A 23159-nucleotide genomic window follows, 5' to 3' on the forward strand; every position below is an offset into this window, starting at 1 on the left:
TTGGTTGATGCAATGCAACATGTGCACGTCAAGTCGGTCAGGAACTCCACCAAGATCTGTATGATGTCGTCATACTATTCATTTACAGCCCCTCTGTCAGATATAAACCATCAGAGTGGGAAGCCAACTGACATGGAAACAATGGAGCAAATGGATCACTATAAGAGGGGTCTATTATGACATAAGATAGAACTACTCAGACATTCCAAATCAAGCTTCATCTGTCAAATGTGACCATACTATTTATTTTACAGCCACTCTGTCAGATATAAATCATCAGAGTGGGCCACCAACTGAAATGGGTATGGGGAGAAACACCTCTGGTAGTGGGGTTACTAGGAGTCTGGAAGGTTACCGTTGTGGCTTGTTCCAGCAATGCATTGAAGGGTTCCCGCCAAGGTACGGAGGCCCTCCACAACATTAAGAAGTAACTCCTTGTGTCTTCCAATGGTGGCTACTTGGAGGGAAACAATGGAGCAAAATGCATCACATCCAAATAGATTATCTGTAGTGCTGGAGGAATGACACACTCCGATAAACACACAAACACACACATCGCCAGAGTTTTAAAATGATAATTTAATCACAGAGCAGTCTACATTAACACGGGCGTACTGTATATTTAAACTGAAATACTCCATATTCAATTAATGTTTTTCTAATAAAAACATACAAATCTATTTTTTGTACAGTTCGATTTCATATGGCATAATCAAAAAACACATTCTTCGTAAAAAAAAATATAAGACAATGGGAGCAATGTTCTCTGATGATGTGAAATATCAATTTACAGGTCCTGGGAGCATTGGAAGGCTTATCTCCTGTGTGTGTCCTCATGTCTTTTCAGGTTTGCTAGCGAGGAAAATTTCTTTCTACACTGGGAGCAGTGGTAAGGCTTCTCCCCTGTGTGCAATCTCTTGTGTTCTTTCAGGTGACTTAACTGGGCAAAACTCTTTCCACACTGAGAGCAGTGGTAAGGCTTCTCTCCGGTGTGTGTTCTTTGATGACGTTTCAGGTGACCTAACTGTGTAAAACGCTTTGCACACTGGGAGCAGTGGTATGGCCTTTCCCCTGTATGTATTCTCTCATGTTCTTTCAGGTCCCTTGACTGGTTAAAACTCTTTCCACACTGGGAGCAGTGGTGTGGCTTTTCTCCTGTATGTATTCTCTCATGATCTTTCAGGTCCCTTGACTGGTTAAAACTCTTTCCACACTGGGAGCAGTGGTATGGCTTTTCTCCTGTATGTATTCTCGCGTGCATTTTCAGGGACCCTATCCGGGTAAAACTCTTTCCACACTGGGAGCAGTGATGAGGAGTAGTTCCTGTGTGTGTCCTCTCATGTCTTTTCAGGCTCGCTGACAAGGAAAAGTTCTTTCCACACTGGGAGCATTGGAAAGGTTTATCGCCTGTGTGCGTCTTCTCATGTATTTTCAGGCATCCTGATGAGGAAAATCTCTTTACACACAAGGAGCAGGGGTAAGGCTTGTCTCCTGTGTGCATTCTCTCATGCATTTTCAGGGACCCTATCCGGGTAAAACTCTTTCCACACTGGGAGCAGTGGTAAGGTTTATCACCTGTGTGTGTCCTCTCATGTCTTTTCATGTTCCCTAACTGGGTAAAACTCTTCGCACACTGGGAGCAGTGGTATGGTCTTGCTGGTTTGGACGTTTCTTCCTCTGGTTCCTCAGAGTCTGGTCTTTCTCCTGCCAAAAACAAACAAAGTGTTTATTTAATCATAGAGACATGTATGAAACTTCCACATGATTCCACATATTTATTCCACATATTTAATCCAAATCAGATCCATTTTACAGTGTGGCTTTAGAGGAATACAGAGAGATTCTGGTAACTAGCATTAGCGCAATGACTGGAAGTCTACAGGTACAGTAGCATATGCTAAGGTACCTGTATTCCCAATCTGATCTCTATCAGAGATTCAGTACCCCAATACATCACCAGACTGTACTGATCTCTATCAGAGATTCAGTAACCCCAATACATCACCAGACTGTACTGATCTCTATCAGAGATTCAGTAACCCCAATACATCATCAGACTGTACTGATCTCTATCAGAGATTCAGTACCCCAATACATCACCAGACTGTACTGATCTCTATCAGAGATTCAGTAACCCCAATACATCATCAGACTGTACTGATCTCTATCAGAGATTCAGTAACCCCAATACATCACCAGACTGTACTGATCTCTATCAGAGATTCAGTACCCCAATACATCACCAGACTGTACTGATCTCTATCAGAGATTCAGTAACCCCAATACATCACCAGACTGTACTGATCTCTATCAGAGATTCAGTAACCCCAATACATCACCAGACTGTACTGATCTCTATCAGAGATTCAGTAACCCCAATACATCATCAGACTGTACTGATCTCTATCAGAGATTCAGTAACCCAATACATCACCAGGCTGTACTGATCTCTATCAGAGATTCAGTAACCCAATACATCACCAGACTGTACTGATCTCTATCAGAGATTCAGTAACCCAATACATCATCAGACTGTACTGATCTCTATCAGAGATTCAGTAACCCCAATACATCATCAGACTGTACTGATCTCTATCAGAGATTCAGTAACCCCAATACATCACCAGACTGTACTGATCTCTATCAGAGATTCAGTACCCCAATACATCACCAGACTGTACTGATCTCTATCAGAGATTCAGTAACCCCAATACATCACCAGACTGTACTGATCTCTATCAGAGATTCAGTAACCCCAATACATCACCAGACTGTACTGATCTCTATCAGAGATTCAGTAACCCCAATACATCACCAGGCTGTACTGATCTCTATCAGAGATTCAGTAACCCCAATACATCATCAGACTGTACTGATCTCTATCAGAGATTCAGTAACCCAATACATCACCAGGCTGTACTGATCTCTATCAGAGATTCAGTAACCCAATACATCACCAGACTGTACTGATCTCTATCAGAGATTCAGTAACCCAATACATCATCAGACTGTACTGATCTCTATCAGAGATTCAGTAACCCAATACATCACCAGGCTGTACTGATCTCTATCAGAGATTCAGTAACCCAATACATCATCAGACTGTACTGATCTCTATCAGAGATTCAGTAACCCAATACATCATCAGACTGTACTGATCTCTATCAGAGATTCAGTAACCCATTACATCACCAGGCTGTACTGATCTCTATCAGAGATTCAGTAACCCAATACATCATCAGACTGTACTGATCTCTATCAGAGATTCAGTAACCCAATACATCATCAGACTGTACTGATCTCTATCAGAGATTCAGTAACCCAATACATCACCAGACTGTACTGATCTCTATCAGAGATTCAGTAACCCAATACATCACCAGACTGTACTGATCTCTATCAGAGATTCAGTAACCCAATACATCACCAGGCTGTACTGATCTCTATCAGAGATTCAGTAACCCCAATACATCACCAGACTGTACTGATCTCTATCAGAGATTCAGTAACCCCAATACATCACCAGACTGTACTGATCTCTATCAGAGATTCAGTAACCCCAATACATCACCAGACTGTACTGATCTCTATCAGAGATTCAGTAACCCCAATACATCACCAGACTGTACTGATCTCTATCAGAGATTCAGTAACCCCAATACATCACCAGACTGTACTGATCTCTATCAGAGATTCAGTAACCCCAATACATCACCAGGCTGTACTGATCTCTATCAGAGATTCAGTAACCCCATACATCACCAGACTGTACTGATCTCTATCAGAGATTCAGTAACCCCAATACATCATCAGACTGTACTGATCTCTATCAGAGATTCAGTAACCCCAATACATCATCAGACTGTACTGATCTCTATCAGAGATTCAGTAACCCCAATACATCATCAGACTGTACTGATCTCTATCAGAGATTCAGTAACCCCAATACATCACCAGACTGTACTGATCTCTATCAGAGATTCAGTAACCCCAATACATCATCAGACTGTACTGATCTCTATCAGAGATTCAGTAACCCAATACATCACCAGACTGTACTGATCTCTATCAGAGATTCAGTAACCCCAATACATCACCAGACTGTACTGATCTCTATCAGAGATTCAGTAACCCAATACATCACCAGACTGTACTGATCTCTATCAGAGACCCCAATACATCACCAGACTGTACTGATCTCTATCAGAGACCCCAATACATCACCAGACTGTACTGATCTCTATCAGAGACCCCAATACATCACCAGACTGTACTGATCTCTATCAGAGATTCAGTAACCCCAATACATCATCAGACTGTACTGATCTCTATCAGAGATTCAGTAACCCCAATACATCACCAGACTGTACTGATCTCTATCAGAGATTCAGTAACCCAATACATCACCAGACTGTACTGATCTCTATCAGAGATTCAGTAACCCCAATACATCACCAGACTGTACTGATCTCTATCAGAGATTCAGTAACCCAATACATCACCAGGCTGTACTGATCTCTATCAGAGACCCCAATACATCACCAGACTGTACTGATCTCTATCAGAGACCCCAATACATCACCAGACTGTACTGATCTCTATCAGAGACCCCAATACATCACCAGACTGTACTGATCTCTATCAGAGATTCAGTAACCCCAATACATCACCAGACTGTACTGATCTCTATCAGAGACCCCAATACATCACCAGACTGTACTGATCTCTATCAGAGATTCAGTAACCCAATACATCACCAGACTGTACTGATTCAGTAAGATTCAGTAACCCCAATACATCACCAGACTGTACTGATTCAGTAAGATTCAGTAACCCAATACATCACCAGACTGTACTGATCTCTATCAGAGACCCCAATACATCACCAGACTGTACTGATCTCTATCAGAGACCCCAATACATCACCAGACTGTACTGATCTCTATCAGAGACCCCAATACATCACCAGACTGTACTGATCTCTATCAGAGACCCCAATACATCACCAGACTGTACTGATCTCTATCAGAGACCCCAATACATCACCAGACTGTACTGATCTCTATCAGAGACCCCAATACATCACCAGACTGTACTGATCTCTATCAGAGACCCCAATACATCACCAGACTGTACTGATCTCTATCAGAGACCCCAATACATCACCAGACTGTACTGATCTCTATCAGAGACCCCAATACATCACCAGACTGTACTGATCTCTATCAGAGATTCAGTAACCCCAATACATCACCAGGCTGTACTGATCTCTATCAGTAACCCAATACATCACCAGACTGTACTGATCTCTATCAGTAACCCAATACATCACCAGACTGTACTGATCTCTATCAGTAACCCAATACATCACCAGACTGTACTGATCTCTATCAGAGACCCCAATACATCACCAGACTGTACTGATCTCTATCAGAGACCCCAATACATCACCAGACTGTACTGATCTCTATCAGAGACCCCAATACATCACCAGACTGTACTGATCTCTATCAGAGACCCCAATACATCACCAGACTGTACTGATCTCTATCAGAGACCGCAATACATCACCAGACTGTACTGATCTCTATCAGAGATTCAGTAACCCCAATACATCACCAGGCTGTACTGATCTCTATCAGTAACCCAATACATCACCAGACTGTACTGATCTCTATCAGTAACCCAATACATCACCAGACTGTACTGATCTCTATCAGTAACCCAATACATCACCAGACTGTACTGATCTCTATCAGAGACCCCAATACATCACCAGACTGTACTGATCTCTATCAGAGACCCCAATACATCACCAGACTGTACTGATCTCTATCAGAGACCCCAATACATCACCAGACTGTACTGATCTCTATCAGAGACCCCAATACATCACCAGACTGTACTGATCTCTATCAGAGACCCCAATACATCACCAGACTGTACTGATCTCTATCAGAGACCCCAATACATCACCAGACTGTACTGATCTCTATCAGTAACCCCAATACATCACCAGACTGTACTGATCTCTATCAGTAACCCCAATACATCACCAGACTGTACTGATCTCTATCAGAGACCCCAATACATCACCAAACTGTACTGATCTCTATCAGAGACCCCAATACATCACCAGACTGTACTGATCTCTATCAGAGACCCCAATACATCACCAGACTGTACTGATCTCTATCAGAGATTCAGTAACCCCAATACATCACCAGACTGTACTGATCTCTATCAGAGACCCCAATACATCACCAGACTGTACTGATCTCTATCAGAGATTCAGTAACCCCAATACATCACCAGACTGTACTGATCTCTATCAGTAACCCCAATACATCACCAGACTGTACTGATCTCTATCAGAGACCCCAATACATCACCAGACTGTACTGATCTCTATCAGAGACCCCAATACATCATCAGACTGTACTGATCTCTATCAGAGACCCCATTACATCATCAGACTGTACTGATCTCTATCAGAGATTCAGTAACCCCAATACATCATCAGACTGTACTGATCTCTACCAGAGATTCAGTACCCCAATACATCACCAGACTGTACTGATCTCTACCAGAGATTCAGTACCCCAATACATCATCAGACTGTACTGATCTCTATCAGAGACCCCAATACATCACCAGACTGTACTGATCTCTATCAGAGACCCCAATACATCACCAGACTGTACTGATCTCTACCAGAGACCCCAATACATCACCAGACTGTACTGATCTCTATCAGAGACCCCAATACATCACCAGACTGTACTGATCTCTATCAGAGACCCCAATACATCACCAGACTGTACTGATCTCTATCAGAGACCCCAATACATCACCAGACTGTACTGATCTCTATCAGAGACCCCAATACATCACCAGACTGTACTGATCTCTATCAGAGACCCCAATACATCACCAGACTGTACTGATCTCTATCAGAGACCCCAATACATCACCAGACTGTACTGATCTCTATCAGAGACCCCAATACATCACCAGACTGTACTGATCTCTATCAGAGACCCCAATACATCACCAGACTGTACTGATCTCTATCAGAGACCCCAATACATCACCAGACTGTACTGATCTCTATCAGAGACCCCAATACATCACCAGACTGTACTGATCTCTATCAGAGATTCAGTAACCCAATACATCACCAGGCTGTACTGATCTCTATCAGAGATTCAGTAACCCAATACATCACCAGACTGTACTGATCTCTATCAGAGATTCAGTAACCCCAATACATCACCAGGCTGTACTGATCTCTATCAGAGACCCCAATACATCACCAGACTGTACTGATCTCTATCAGAGACCCCAATACATCACCAGACTGTACTGATCTCTATCAGAGACCCCAATACATCATCAGACTGTACTGATCTCTATCAGAGACCCCAATACATCACCAGACTGTACTGATCTCTATCAGAGACCCCAATACATCACCAGACTGTACTGATCTCTATCAGAGACCCCAATACATCACCAGACTGTACTGATCTCTATCAGAGACCCCAATACATCACCAGACTGTACTGATCTCTATCAGAGACCCCAATACATCACCAGACTGTACTGATCTCTATCAGAGACCCCAATACATCACCAGACTGTACTGATCTCTATCAGAGACCCCAATACATCACCAGACTGTACTGATCTCTATCAGAGACCCCAATACATCACCAGACTGTACTGATCTCTATCAGTAAACCCAATACATCACCAGACTGTACTGATCTCTATCAGAGACCCCAATACATCACCAGACTGTACTGATCTCTATCAGAGACCCCAATACATCACCAGACTGTACTGATCTCTACCAGAGACCCCAATACATCACCAGACTGTACTGATCTCTATCAGTAACCCCAATACATCACCAGACTGTACTGATCTCTATCAGAGACCCCAATACATCACCAGACTGTACTGATCTCTATCAGTAACCCCAATACATCACCAGGCTGTACTGATCTCTATCAGAGACCCCAATACATCACCAGACTGTACTGATCTCTATCAGAGACCCCAATACATCACCAGACTGTACTGATCTCTATCAGAGACCCCAATACATCACCAGACTGTACTGATCTCTATCAGAGACCCCAATACATCACCAGACTGTACTGATCTCTATCAGAGACCCCAATACATCACCAGACTGTACTGATCTCTATCAGAGACCCCAATACATCACCAGACTGTACTGATCTCTATCAGAGACCCCAATACATCACCAGACTGTACTGATCTCTATCAGTAACCCCAATACATCACCAGACTGTACTGATCTCTATCAGAGACCCCAATACATCACCAGACTGTACTGATCTCTATCAGAGACCCCAATACATCACCAGACTGTACTGATCTCTATCAGAGACCCCAATACATCACCAGACTGTACTGATCTCTATCAGAGACCCCAATACATCACCAGACTGTACTGATCTCTATCAGAGACCCCAATACATCACCAGACTGTACTGATCTCTATCAGAGACCCCAATACATCACCAGACTGTACTGATCTCTATCAGAGACCCCAATACATCACCAGACTGTACTGATCTCTATCAGAGACCCCAATACATCACCAGACTGTACTGATCTCTATCAGAGACCCCAATACATCACCAGACTGTACTGATCTCTATCAGAGACCCCAATACATCACCAGACTGTACTGATCTCTATCAGAGACCCCAATACATCACCAGACTGTACTGATCTCTATCAGAGACCCCAATACATCACCAGACTGTACTGATCTCTATCAGAGACCCCAATACATCACCAGACTGTACTGATCTCTATCAGAGACCCCAATACATCACCAGACTGTACTGATCTCTATCAGAGACCCCAATACATCACCAGACTGTACTGATCTCTATCAGAGACCCCAATACATCACCAGACTGTACTGATCTCTATCAGAGACCCCAATACATCACCAGACTGTACTGATCTCTATCAGAGACCCCAATACATCACCAGACTGTACTGATCTCTATCAGAGACCCCAATACATCACCAGACTGTACTGATCTCTATCAGAGACCCCAATACATCACCAGACTGTACTGATCTCTATCAGAGACCCCAATACATCACCAGACTGTACTGATCTCTATCAGAGACCCCAATACATCACCAGACTGTACTGATCTCTATCAGAGACCCCAATACATCACCAGACTGTACTGATCTCTATCAGAGACCCCAATACATCACCAGACTGTACTGATCTCTATCAGAGACCCCAATACATCACCAGACTGTACTGATCTCTATCAGAGACCCCAATACATCACCAGACTGTACTGATCTCTATCAGAGACCCCAATACATCACCAGACTGTACTGATCTCTATCAGAGACCCCAATACATCACCAGACTGTACTGATCTCTATCAGAGACCCCAATACATCACCAGACTGTACTGATCTCTATCAGAGACCCCAATACATCACCAGACTGTACTGATCTCTATCAGAGACCCCAATACATCACCAGACTGTACTGATCTCTATCAGAGACCCCAATACATCACCAGACTGTACTGATCTCTATCAGAGACCCCAATACATCACCAGACTGTACTGATCTCTATCAGAGACCCCAATACATCACCAGACTGTACTGATCTCTATCAGAGACCCCAATACATCACCAGACTGTACTGATCTCTATCAGAGACCCCAATACATCACCAGACTGTACTGATCTCTATCAGAGACCCCAATACATCACCAGACTGTACTGATCTCTATCAGAGACCCCAATACATCACCAGACTGTACTGATCTCTATCAGAGACCCCAATACATCACCAGACTGTACTGATCTCTATCAGAGACCCCAATACATCACCAGACTGTACTGATCTCTATCAGAGACCCCAATACATCACCAGACTGTACTGATCTCTATCAGAGACCCCAATACATCACCAGACTGTACTGATCTCTATCAGAGACCCAATACATCACCAGACTGTACTGATCTCTATCAGAGACCCCAATACATCACCAGACTGTACTGATCTCTATCAGAGACCCCAATACATCACCAGACTGTACTGATCTCTATCAGAGACCCCAATACATCACCAGACTGTACTGATCTCTATCAGAGACCCCAATACATCACCAGACTGTACTGATCTCTATCAGAGACCCCAATACATCACCAGACTGTACTGATCTCTATCAGAGACCCCAATACATCACCAGACTGTCATTTGTTAACACCAATATCCTTGCATAATAATAAAATCACTGGTCTTAATGCAGATGACCCAAGGTCTTCACAGGTAATATTGATGTGGATAAGTGTGATTCTAATGTATTTTAGGTGCATTTCTAAACTGACTGGGATTCTGCGGGAAATTGAATAACATGATCTGCCCATTAAGTATCTATATACAGTGGGATATGAACCAACGACAGCATGACAATGCCCCTGTGAACAAAGCGAAACCACAGAAATGGTTTGTCGAGATCGTTGTAGAAGAACTTGACTGGCCTGCACAGAGCCCTGACCTCAACCCCATCGAACACCTTTGGGATGAATTGGAATGCCGACTGCGAGCCAGGGCTAATCGCCCAACATCAGTGCCCAACCTCACCAATGCTCTTGTGGCTGAATGGAAGAAAGTCCCTGCAGCAATGTTCCAACATCTAGTGGAAAACCTTCCCAGAAGAGTGGAGGCTGTTATAGCAGCAAAGGAGGGACCAACTCCATATTGATGCCCACGATTTTGGGATGTCCGACGAGCAGGTCTCCATATACTTTTGGCCATGTAGTGTACTTCAGTAGGAAACTGACATCATTGAAGTCGTTTGTGGTGACGTCAAAATGAGGGGTGTTGTAAAAAACAAGTAATCAGCGATTGGATCATCTCTAACCAATCAGAGTAGCAAAGACAACAACGCATTTTCAAACCTCCGCTGTGGCCAAACCCATCGGTTTCTGGGGCCAATCAGAACAGTTCAAATGTTTTTCTGTTCTAAAAATCATCGTGGAGGTACTCAGATCCAGAGTCATCGTGGAGGTACTCAGATGCAGAGTCATCGTGGAGGTACTCAGATGCAGAGTCATCGTGGAGGTACTCAGATGCAGAATCATTGTGGAGGTCTTCAGATCCAGAGTCATCGTGGAGGTCCTCAGATCCAAAGTCATCGTGGAGGTACTCAGATCCAGAGTCATCGTGGAGGTCCTCAGATCCAGAGTCATCGTGGAGGTACTCAGATCCAGAGTCATCGTGGAGGTACTCAGATCCAGAGTCATCGTGGAGGTCCTCAGATCCAGAGTCATCGTGGAGGTACACAGATTCAGAGTTATCGTGGAGGTACTCAGATCCAGAGTTATCGTGGAGGTACTCAGATCCAGAGTTATCGTAGAGGTACATCAAAACTATGAAATAACACATATGGAATCATGTAGTAAACAAACAAAAAAACAAATCCAGAATATCTTTTATATTTGAGATTCTTCAAAAAGCCATCCTTTGCCTTGATGACAGATTTGCTTTACTCTTGGCATTCTGTTACTGTGGACGGGTCTCGGTCTGTTCGTACTTTATTATGTCGGTAGGTTTGTATCTTTAGTCGCATACGAGATCTCAGACAGAACGGGCACCATTTTGAAGACACTTGGGTGAATGACGCGTCTTGCCGTAGAGATCTGGCATTTACATAATCACTAATGTGAACTGATGTACAGTCTAATCCTGTTCTGTACACTGGGTCATATTGTTCACCCAGTAACTAATGTGAACTGATGTACAGTCTAATCCTGTTCTGTACACTGGGTCATATTGTTCACCCAGTAACTAATGTGAACTGATGTACAGTCTAATCCTGTTCTGTACACCGGGTCATATTGTTCACCCAGTAACTAATGTGAACTGATGTACAGTCTAATCCTGTTCTGTACACCGGGTCATACTGTTCACCCAGTAACTAATGTGAACTGATGTACAGTCTAATCCTGTTCTGTACACTGGGTCATACTGTTCACCCAGTAACTTAGACTACTGTGATGCTGACATGCATCAAATCAATGACGATACAGTCAGAATCTTTCAGAGTCAGAATAGTTTATTTATTAAGGTTCCCCTGAACTAGCTGGTGCCGAGGCAGCGGCTGCTCTTCCTGGGGTCCAGAAAAGGAATCAAAACACAACAAACAAAACCCAGTACTACATTAAACATCCAGAGACCCAGACAGCTGAGTGCATTAAGATACCCAGGCAGACATATACCACAGTGGTATCACATACCCAGGCAGACATATACCACAGTGGTATCACATACCCAGGCAGACATATACCACAGTGGTATCACATACCCAGACCCACACAGCTGAGTGCATTAAGATACCCAGGCAGACATATACCACAGTGGTATCACATACCCAGACCCACACAGCTGAGTGCATTAAGATACCCAGGCAGAATTATACCACAGTGGTATCACATACCCAGACCCACACAGCTGAGTGCATTAAGATACCCAGGCAGAATTATACCACAGTGGTATCACATACCCAGACCCACACAGGTGAGTGCATTAAGATACCCAGGCAGACATATACCACAGTGGTATCACATCCAGAGACCCACACAGCTGAGTGCATTGAGATACCCAGGCAGAATTATACCACAGTGGTATCACATACCCAGGCAGACATATACCACAGTGGTATCACATCCAGAGACCCACACAGCTGAGTGCATTAAGATACCCAGGCAGACATATACCACAGTGGTATCACATACCCAGGCAGACATATACCACAGTGGTATCACATCCAGAGACCCACACAGCTGAGTGCATTAAGATACCCAGGCAGACATATACCACAGTGGTATCACATACCCAGGCAGACATATACCACAGTGGTATCACATCCAGAGACCCACACAGCTGAGTGCATTAAGATACCCAGGCAGACATATACCACAGTGGTATCACATACCCAGGCCCAGACAGACATATACCACAGTGGTATCACATACCCAGACCCAGACATATACCACAGTGGTATCACATACCCAGGCCCAGACAGACATATACCACAGTGGTATCACATACCCAGGCCCAGACATATACCACAGTGGTATCACATACCCAGGCCCAGACAGACATATACCACAGTGGTATCACATACCCAGGCAGACATGTACCACAGTGGTATCACATACCCAGGCCCAGACAGACATATACCACAGTGGTATCACATACCCAGGCCCAGACATATACCACAGTGGTATCACATACCCAGGCCCAGACAGACATATACCACAGTGGTATCACATACCCAGGCAGACATGTACCACAGTGGTATCACATACCCAGGCCCAGACAGACATATACCACAGTGGTATCACATACCCAGGCCCAGACAGACATATACCACAGTGGTATCACATACCCAGGCCCAGACAGACATATACCACAGTGGTATCACATACCCAGGCCCAGAGAGACATATACCACAGTGGTATCACATACCCAGGCCCAGACAGACATATACCACAGTGGTATCACAACCACCACATAATCACATAATCATATAATACAACATCTATTATAAAACAATGTCTCTCTTCTCACTCTCCCGTCCTGCCGTAAGGTGTTCTTTTGTCTGGTTTTAATCTCTTTTTATTGTTATATTGAGTTGCCTGGGTGACAGAGAGTTCTATTTAATACTGTCTATCTTAAGTTACCTGGGTGACAGAGAGTTCTATTTAATACTGTCTATCTTGAGTTGCCTGGGTGACAGAGAGTTCTATTTAATACTGTCTATATTGAGTTGCCTGGGTGACAGAGAGTTCTATTTAATACTGTCTATCTTGAGTTGCCTGGGTGACAGAGAGTTCTATTTAATACTGTCTATATTGAGTTGCCTGGGTGACAGAGAGTTCTATTTAATACTGTCTATCTTGAGTTGCCTGGGTGACAGAGAGTTCTATTTAATACTGTCTATATTGAGTTGCCTGGGTGACAGAGAGTTCTATTTAATACTGTCTATCTTGAGTTACCTGGGTGACAGAGAGTTCTATTTAATACTGTCTATCTTGAGTTACCTGGGTGACAGAGTTCTATTTAATACTGTCTATCTTGAGTTACCTGGGTGACAGAGTTCTATTTAATACTGTCTATCTTGAGTTACCTGGGTGACAGAGAGTTCTATTTAATACTGTCTATCTTGAGTTACCTGGGTGACAGAGTTCTATTTAATACTGTCTATCTTGAGTTACCTGGGTGACAGAGAGTTCTATTTAATACTGTCTATCTTGAGTTACCTGGGTGACAGAGAGTTCTATTTAATACTGTCTATCTTGAGTTACCTGGGTGACAGAGTTCTATTTAATACTGTCTATCTTGAGTTACCTGGGTGACAGAGAGTTCTATTTAATACTGTGCTTTTCCTAGCCTCTGTTCTGGACCTGGGGACTGTGAAGAGACCACTGGTTGCATGTCTTGTGTTGAACCCATGAATGTTCAAACTGTGTGCTAACTGGTTGAAACAGACAGTCGTTACATTCAACACATCAACACCTCACACAAAAGACCAATAGTGATGCAGTCAATCTCGCCTCAACTTTGAGCCAGGAGAGATTAACATGTCATGTCATTGTCATTCTCCCTCCTTGTACATCTAAGTGCTGTCGGTGCCTCCTCCGACAGGTCGACTTTCGGCTACTTTTACCTTACCTCTCCAACAGTATCTTTGCCTTTAGCTTGTTGACTAGTTACACAAACTCAATGAAACAAAACAACAAAATGCAAGAGGTTTCAAAGTTAGAATAAAACAACGATATAAAATCTAATAATCGACAATTAGAATTTGACCCAAATCATATCATTAATGTCTAAGGGTTCACACTTCAATCAATTATAATCCATAGATCACAATAAAATACACATTTTAAAATCTGATTTTAGACTAGATTGTACAAACTCCTCCCATCCCTGCTCCTTACTGGCTAGCCACACCTGAAAGGTTTGGCCATAATGACCATCATTATTTTTGGAGGAAAAAGGGGGAGGCTTGCAAGCCGAAGAACACCATCCCAACTGTGAAGCACGGGGTGACAGCATCATGTTGTGTGGGTACTTTGCTGCAGCAGGGACTGTTGCACTTCACTAAATAAATGGCATCAGGAGGAAGGAAAATTATATGGATATATTGAAACAACATCTCATGACATCAGTCAGGAAGTTAAAGCTTGGTTGCAAACGGGTCTTCCAAATGGACAATGGTCCCAAGCATACTTCCAAAGTTGTGGCAAAATTACTTAACTGGACAATAAAGTCAAGGTATTGGAGTGGCCATCACAAAGCCCTGACCTCAATCCTATAGAACATGTGTGGGCAGAACTGAAAAAGAGTGTGCGAACAAGGAGGCCTACAAACCTGACCCAGTTACACCATCTCTGTCAGGAGGAATGGGCCAAAATTCACCCAACTTATTGTGGGAAGCTCGTGGAAGGCTACCCAAAATGTTTGACCCAAATTAAACAATTTAAAGGCAATGCTACCAAATAATTGAGTGTATGTAAACTTCTGACCCACTGGGAATGTGATGAAAGAAATAAAAGCATAAATAAATTATTCTCTCTACTATTATTCTGACATTTGACATTCTTAAAATAAAGTGGTGATCCTAACTGACCTAAGACAGGGCTTTTTTACAAGGATTTAATGTCAGGAATTGTGAAAAACTGAGTTTAAATATATTTGGCTAAGGTGTATGTTAGTAGGGTTTCATTTAAACAATTAGATTGATATTTTAGAGTAAGGTTTCATGTAAAAAAAAATATTTATGTGAGTAAGGTTTCATAAAAACAGTATGACTTCAAGTTGCATAAACAAAAACACAAATTCCCAGTCAAAAACACAAGTCAGAACACAGCCTCTCTATTCTCTCATGTGATTTCAAGTCCTCTGACTGAGAAAATGTCTTTCCACATTGAGAACAGTGGAAAGGCTTCTCTCCTGAATGTGTTCTTTCATGTGATTTCAGGTGCTTTAACAGGTTAAAACTCTTCCCACATTGGGAGCAGTGGTAAGACTTCTTTCCAGAGTGTATTCTGTTATGTATTTTCAGGCTCCCTAACTGGGTAAAACTCTTGCCACACAGAGAACATTTGTAAGGTTTTTCTCCTGTGTGTATTCTCTCATGCCTTTTCATGTTAACTAACAAGGTAAAACTCTTTCCACATTGGGAACATTGGAAAGGCTTTTCTCCTGTGTGTGTCCTCTCATGCCTTTTCATGTTAACTAACACGGTAAAACTCTTTCCACATTGGGAACATTGGAAAGGCTTTTCTCCCGTGTGTGTCCTCTCATGCTCTTTAAGGTTCCGTAACTTCATAAAACTCTTTCCACAATGGGAACAGTGGTGTCGTCTTGCTGGTTTGGGAGTCTCTGGTTCTGGTTTCCCTGAAGGACTCTTCCCGCTATTGGAGAATCTCTTCCTACTGGAGTGAGAATCTGGTCTCTTTCCTGCCAAAGACATATTATTGTGTTAAACAAAGACCTGAATGAAACCTGAAACATGATACAACTTTATTTCTATTAGGGTTGCAAAACCCCAGGTAGCTTTTCACAAAAATCCCAAGTTTTCCAGATATCCTGGTTGGAGGTAGAGGTCTTCACGGGTCCAAAAAGTTGGACCCGTTCTGAAAGGGACCTGGGGTTCTACCACCCGGATCCGAAAGGGACCTGGGGTTCTACCACCCGGATCCTAAAGGGACCTGGGGTTCTACCATCCAGATCCTAAAGGGACCTGGGGTTCTACCACCCGGATCCGAAAGGAACCTGGGGTTCTACCACCCGGATCCGAAAGGGACCTGGAGTTCTATCACCCGGATCCGAAAGGGACCTGGGGTTCTACCACCCGGATCCGAAAGGAACCTGGGGTTCTACCACCCGGATCCAAAAGGGACCTGGGGTTCTACCCGGATCCAAAAGGGACCTGGGGTTCTACCCGGATCCAAAAGGGACCTGGGGTTCTACCACCCGGATCCAAAAGGGACCTGGGGTTCTACCCGGATCCTAAAGGGACCTGGGGTTCTACCCAGATCCTAAAGGGACCTTGGGTTCTACCAACCGGATCCAAAAGGGACCTGGGGTTCTACCCGGATCCAAAAGGGACCTGGGGTTCTACCCGGATCCTAAAGGGACCTGGGATTCTACCCGGATCCTAAAGGGACCTGGGGTTCTACCACCCGGATCCAAAAGGGACCTGGGGTTCTACCCGGATCCAAAAGGGACCTGGGGTTCTACCACCCGGATCCAAAATGGACCTGGGGTTCAACCACCCGGATCCAAAAGGGACCTGGGGTTCTACCACCCGGATCCAAAAGGGACCTGGGGTTCCACCACCCGGATCCTAAAGGGACCTGGGGTTCTACCACCCGGATCCAAAAGGGACCTGGGGTTCTACCACCCGGATCCAAAAGGGACCTGGGGTTCTACCACCCGGATCCAAAAGGGACCTGGGGTTCTACCCGGATCCAAAAGGGACCTGGGGTTCTACCCGGATCCTAAAGGGACCTGGGGTTCTACCCGGATCCTAAAGGGACCTGGGGTTCTACCACCCGGATCCTAAAGGGACCTGGGGTTCTACCACCCGGATCCGAACTAACAAAAAGCAGCAGGAAAGTTGTATTTTTTTAACTACTTTATTATCTGAATGGGCCCTTCTCTCTCTACTGCAGAAGTCACGTTCAGATCTGTATGGGCCCTTCTCTCTCTACTGCAGAAGTCACGTTCAGATCTGTATGGGCCCTTCTCTCTACTGCAGAAGTCACGTTCAGATCTGTATGGGCCCTTCTCTCTCTACTGCAGAAGTCACGTTCAGATCTGTATGGGCCCTTCTCTCTCTACTGCAGAAGTCACGTTCAGATCTGTATGGGCCCTTCTCTCTCTACTGCAGAATATTGAAACAACATCTCATGACATCAGTCAGGAAGTTAAAGCTTGGTTGCAAACGGGTCTTCCAAATGGACAATGGTCCCAAGCATACTTCCAAAGTTGTGGCAAAATTACTTAACTGGACAATAAAGTCAAGGTATTGGAGTGGCCATCACAAAGCCCTGACCTCAATCCTATAGAACATGTGTGGGCAGAACTGAAAAAGAGTGTGCGAACAAGGAGGCCTACAAACCTGACCCAGTTACACCATCTCTGTCAGGAGGAATGGGCCAAAATTCACCCAACTTATTGTGGGAAGCTCGTGGAAGGCTACCCAAAATGTTTGACCCAAATTAAACAATTTAAAGGCAATGCTACCAAATAATTGAGTGTATGTAAACTTCTGACCCACTGGGAATGTGATGAAAGAAATAAAAGCATAAATAAATTATTCTCTCTACTATTATTCTGACATTTGACATTCTTAAAATAAAGTGGTGATCCTAACTGACCTAAGACAGGGCTTTTTTACAAGGATTTAATGTCAGGAATTGTGAAAAACTGAGTTTAAATATATTTGGCTAAGGTGTATGTTAGTAGGGTTTCATTTAAACAATTAGATTGATATTTTAGAGTAAGGTTTCATGTAAAAAAAAATATTTATGTGAGTAAGGTTTCATAAAAACAGTATGACTTCAAGTTGCATAAACAAAAACACAAATTCCCAGTCAAAAACACAAGTCAGAACACAGCCTCTCTATTCTCTCATGTGATTTCAAGTCCTCTGACTGAGAAAATGTCTTTCCACATTGAGAACAGTGGAAAGGCTTCTCTCCTGAATGTGTTCTTTCATGTGATTTCAGGTGCTTTAACAGGTTAAAACTCTTCCCACATTGGGAGCAGTGGTAAGACTTCTTTCCAGAGTGTATTCTGTTATGTATTTTCAGGCTCCCTAACTGGGTAAAACTCTTGCCACACAGAGAACATTTGTAAGGTTTTTCTCCTGTGTGTATTCTCTCATGCCTTTTCATGTTAACTAACAAGGTAAAACTCTTTCCACATTGGGAACATTGGAAAGGCTTTTCTCCTGTGTGTGTCCTCTCATGCCTTTTCATGTTAACTAACACGGTAAAACTCTTTCCACATTGGGAACATTGGAAAGGCTTTTCTCCCGTGTGTGTCCTCTCATGCTCTTTAAGGTTCCGTAACTTCATAAAACTCTTTCCACAATGGGAACAGTGGTGTCGTCTTGCTGGTTTGGGAGTCTCTGGTTCTGGTTTCCCTGAAGGACTCTTCCCGCTATTGGAGAATCTCTTCCTACTGGAGTGAGAATCTGGTCTCTTTCCTGCCAAAGACATATTATTGTGTTAAACAAAGACCTGAATGAAACCTGAAACATGATACAACTTTATTTCTATTAGGGTTGCAAAACCCCAGGTAGCTTTTCACAAAAATCCCAAGTTTTCCAGATATCCTGGTTGGAGGTAGAGGTCTTCACGGGTCCAAAAAGTTGGACCCGTTCTGAAAGGGACCTGGGGTTCTACCACCCGGATCCGAAAGGGACCTGGGGTTCTACCACCCGGATCCTAAAGGGACCTGGGGTTCTACCATCCAGATCCTAAAGGGACCTGGGGTTCTACCACCCAGATCCGAAAGGAACCTGGGGTTCTACCACCCGGATCCGAAAGGGACCTGGAGTTCTATCACCCGGATCCGAAAGGGACCTGGGGTTCTACCACCCGGATCCGAAAGGAACCTGGGGTTCTACCACCCGGATCCAAAAGGGACCTGGGGTTCTACCCGGATCCAAAAGGGACCTGGGGTTCTACCCGGATCCAAAAGGGACCTGGGGTTCTACCACCCGGATCCAAAAGGGACCTGGGGTTCTACCCGGATCCTAAAGGGACCTGGGGTTCTACCCAGATCCTAAAGGGACCTTGGGTTCTACCAACCGGATCCAAAAGGGACCTGGGGTTCTACCCGGATCCAAAAGGGACCTGGGGTTCTACCCGGATCCTAAAGGGACCTGGGATTCTACCCGGATCCTAAAGGGACCTGGGGTTCTACCACCCGGATCCAAAAGGGACCTGGGGTTCTACCCGGATCCAAAAGGGACCTGGGGTTCTACCACCCGGATCCAAAATGGACCTGGGGTTCAACCACCCGGATCCAAAAGGGACCTGGGGTTCTACCACCCGGATCCAAAAGGGACCTGGGGTTCCACCACCCGGATCCTAAAGGGACCTGGGGTTCTACCACCCGGATCCAAAAGGGACCTGGGGTTCTACCACCCGGATCCAAAAGGGACCTGGGGTTCTACCACCCGGATCCAAAAGGGACCTGGGGTTCTACCCGGATCCAAAAGGGACCTGGGGTTCTACCCGGATCCTAAAGGGACCTGGGGTTCTACCCGGATCCTAAAGGGACCTGGGGTTCTACCACCCGGATCCTAAAGGGACCTGGGGTTCTACCACCCGGATCCGAACTAACAAAAAGCAGCAGGAAAGTTGTATTTTTTTAACTACTTTATTATCTGAATGGGCCCTTCTCTCTCTACTGCAGAAGTCACGTTCAGATCTGTATGGGCCCTTCTCTCTCTACTGCAGAAGTCACGTTCAGATCTGTATGGGCCCTTCTCTCTACTGCAGAAGTCACGTTCAGATCTGTATGGGCCCTTCTCTCTCTACTGCAGAAGTCACGTTCAGATCTGTATGGGCCCTTCTCTCTCTACTGCAGAAGTCACGTTCAGATCTGTATGGGCCCTTCTCTCTCTACTGCAGAATATTGAAACAACATCTCATGACATCAGTCAGGAAGTTAAAGCTTGGTTGCAAACGGGTCTTCCAAATGGACAATGGTCCCAAGCATACTTCCAAAGTTGTGGCAAAATTACTTAACTGGACAATAAAGTCAAGGTATTGGAGTGGCCATCACAAAGCCCTGACCTCAATCCTATAGAACATGTGTGGGCAGAACTGAAAAAGAGTGTGCGAACAAGGAGGCCTACAAACCTGACCCAGTTACACCATCTCTGTCAGGAGGAATGGGCCAAAATTCACCCAACTTATTGTGGGAAGCTCGTGGAAGGCTACCCAAAATGTTTGACCCAAATTAAACAATTTAAAGGCAATGCTACCAAATAATTGAGTGTATGTAAACTTCTGACCCACTGGGAATGTGATGAAAGAAATAAAAGCATAAATAAATTATTCTCTCTACTATTATTCTGACATTTGACATTCTTAAAATAAAGTGGTGATCCTAACTGACCTAAGACAGGGCTTTTTTACAAGGATTTAATGTCAGGAATTGTGAAAAACTGAGTTTAAATATATTTGGCTAAGGTGTATGTTAGTAGGGTTTCATTTAAACAATTAGATTGATATTTTAGAGTAAGGTTTCATGTAAAAAAAAATATTTATGTGAGTAAGGTTTCATAAAAACAGTATGACTTCAAGTTGCATAAACAAAAACACAAATTCCCAGTCAAAAACACAAGTCAGAACACAGCCTCTCTATTCTCTCATGTGATTTCAAGTCCTCTGACTGAGAAAATGTCTTTCCACATTGAGAACAGTGGAAAGGCTTCTCTCCTGAATGTGTTCTTTCATGTGATTTCAGGTGCTTTAACAGGTTAAAACTCTTCCCACATTGGGAGCAGTGGTAAGACTTCTTTCCAGAGTGTATTCTGTTATGTATTTTCAGGCTCCCTAACTGGGTAAAACTCTTGCCACACAGAGAACATTTGTAAGGTTTTTCTCCTGTGTGTATTCTCTCATGCCTTTTCATGTTAACTAACAAGGTAAAACTCTTTCCACATTGGGAACATTGGAAAGGCTTTTCTCCTGTGTGTGTCCTCTCATGCCTTTTCATGTTAACTAACACGGTAAAACTCTTTCCACATTGGGAACATTGGAAAGGCTTTTCTCCCGTGTGTGTCCTCTCATGCTCTTTAAGGTTCCGTAACTTCATAAAACTCTTTCCACAATGGGAACAGTGGTGTCGTCTTGCTGGTTTGGGAGTCTCTGGTTCTGGTTTCCCTGAAGGACTCTTCCCGCTATTGGAGAATCTCTTCCTACTGGAGTGAGAATCTGGTCTCTTTCCTGCCAAAGACATATTATTGTGTTAAACAAAGACCTGAATGAAACCTGAAACATGATACAACTTTATTTCTATTAGGGTTGCAAAACCCCAGGTAGCTTTTCACAAAAATCCCAAGTTTTCCAGATATCCTGGTTGGAGGTAGAGGTCTTCACGGGTCCAAAAAGTTGGACCCGTTCTGAAAGGGACCTGGGGTTCTACCACCCGGATCCGAAAGGGACCTGGGGTTCTACCACCCGGATCCTAAAGGGACCTGGGGTTCTACCATCCAGATCCTAAAGGGACCTGGGGTTCTACCACCCGGATCCGAAAGGAACCTGGGGTTCTACCACCCGGATCCGAAAGGGACCTGGAGTTCTATCACCCGGATCCGAAAGGGACCTGGGGTTCTACCACCCGGATCCGAAAGGAACCTGGGGTTCTACCACCCGGATCCAAAAGGGACCTGGGGTTCTACCCGGATCCAAAAGGGACCTGGGGTTCTACCCGGATCCAAAAGGGACCTGGGGTTCTACCACCCGGATCCAAAAGGGACCTGGGGTTCTACCCGGATCCTAAAGGGACCTGGGGTTCTACCCAGATCCTAAAGGGACCTTGGGTTCTACCAACCGGATCCAAAAGGGACCTGGGGTTCTACCCGGATCCAAAAGGGACCTGGGGTTCTACCCGGATCCTAAAGGGACCTGGGATTCTACCCGGATCCTAAAGGGACCTGGGGTTCTACCACCCGGATCCAAAAGGGACCTGGGGTTCTACCCGGATCCAAAAGGGACCTGGGGTTCTACCACCCGGATCCAAAATGGACCTGGGGTTCAACCACCCGGATCCAAAAGGGACCTGGGGTTCTACCACCCGGATCCAAAAGGGACCTGGGGTTCCACCACCCGGATCCTAAAGGGACCTGGGGTTCTACCACCCGGATCCAAAAGGGACCTGGGGTTCTACCACCCGGATCCAAAAGGGACCTGGGGTTCTACCACCCGGATCCAAAAGGGACCTGGGGTTCTACCCGGATCCAAAAGGGACCTGGGGTTCTACCCGGATCCTAAAGGGACCTGGGGTTCTACCCGGATCCTAAAGGGA

General features: G+C 44.4%; 2 protein-coding genes across 3 annotated transcripts in view; both read right to left on the reverse strand.

Moving 5' to 3' along the window:
- Positions 1-567: 567 nt before the first annotated feature.
- The window catches only part of LOC116358931 (zinc finger protein 436-like), a 37867-nt gene continuing 15275 nt past the window's right edge, over positions 568-23159 (reverse strand). The window contains exon 2 of one of the 2 annotated variants that reach the window (XM_031811362.1): positions 568-1704. In XM_031811362.1, coding sequence (XP_031667222.1) covers positions 815-1704 — 890 coding nt within the window. In that variant the 3' untranslated portion in view covers positions 568-814. Of the gene's footprint in view, positions 1705-21368; positions 22079-23159 lie in introns of those variants that run through there. The other variant, XM_031811364.1, reaches the window with a different exon arrangement.
- On the reverse strand, positions 18611-19446 carry LOC116358950 (gastrula zinc finger protein XlCGF7.1-like). The gene has a single exon (XM_031811401.1). It carries the CDS (start codon positions 19331-19333, stop codon positions 18704-18706), a length of 630 nt encoding a protein of 209 aa, XP_031667261.1. The 5' UTR covers positions 19334-19446; the 3' UTR covers positions 18611-18703.

This window comes from Oncorhynchus kisutch, unplaced genomic scaffold, assembly GCF_002021735.2.
Source record: "Oncorhynchus kisutch isolate 150728-3 unplaced genomic scaffold, Okis_V2 Okis01b-Okis20b_hom, whole genome shotgun sequence".
NCBI lineage: Eukaryota > Metazoa > Chordata > Actinopteri > Salmoniformes > Salmonidae > Oncorhynchus > Oncorhynchus kisutch.

Excerpts from the sequence above, each read along its gene's own strand:
- LOC116358950 (XM_031811401.1), bottom strand. The coding sequence starts at position 19,333 with ATGTCTTTGGCAGGAAAGAGACCAGATTCTCACTCCAGTAGGAAGAGA.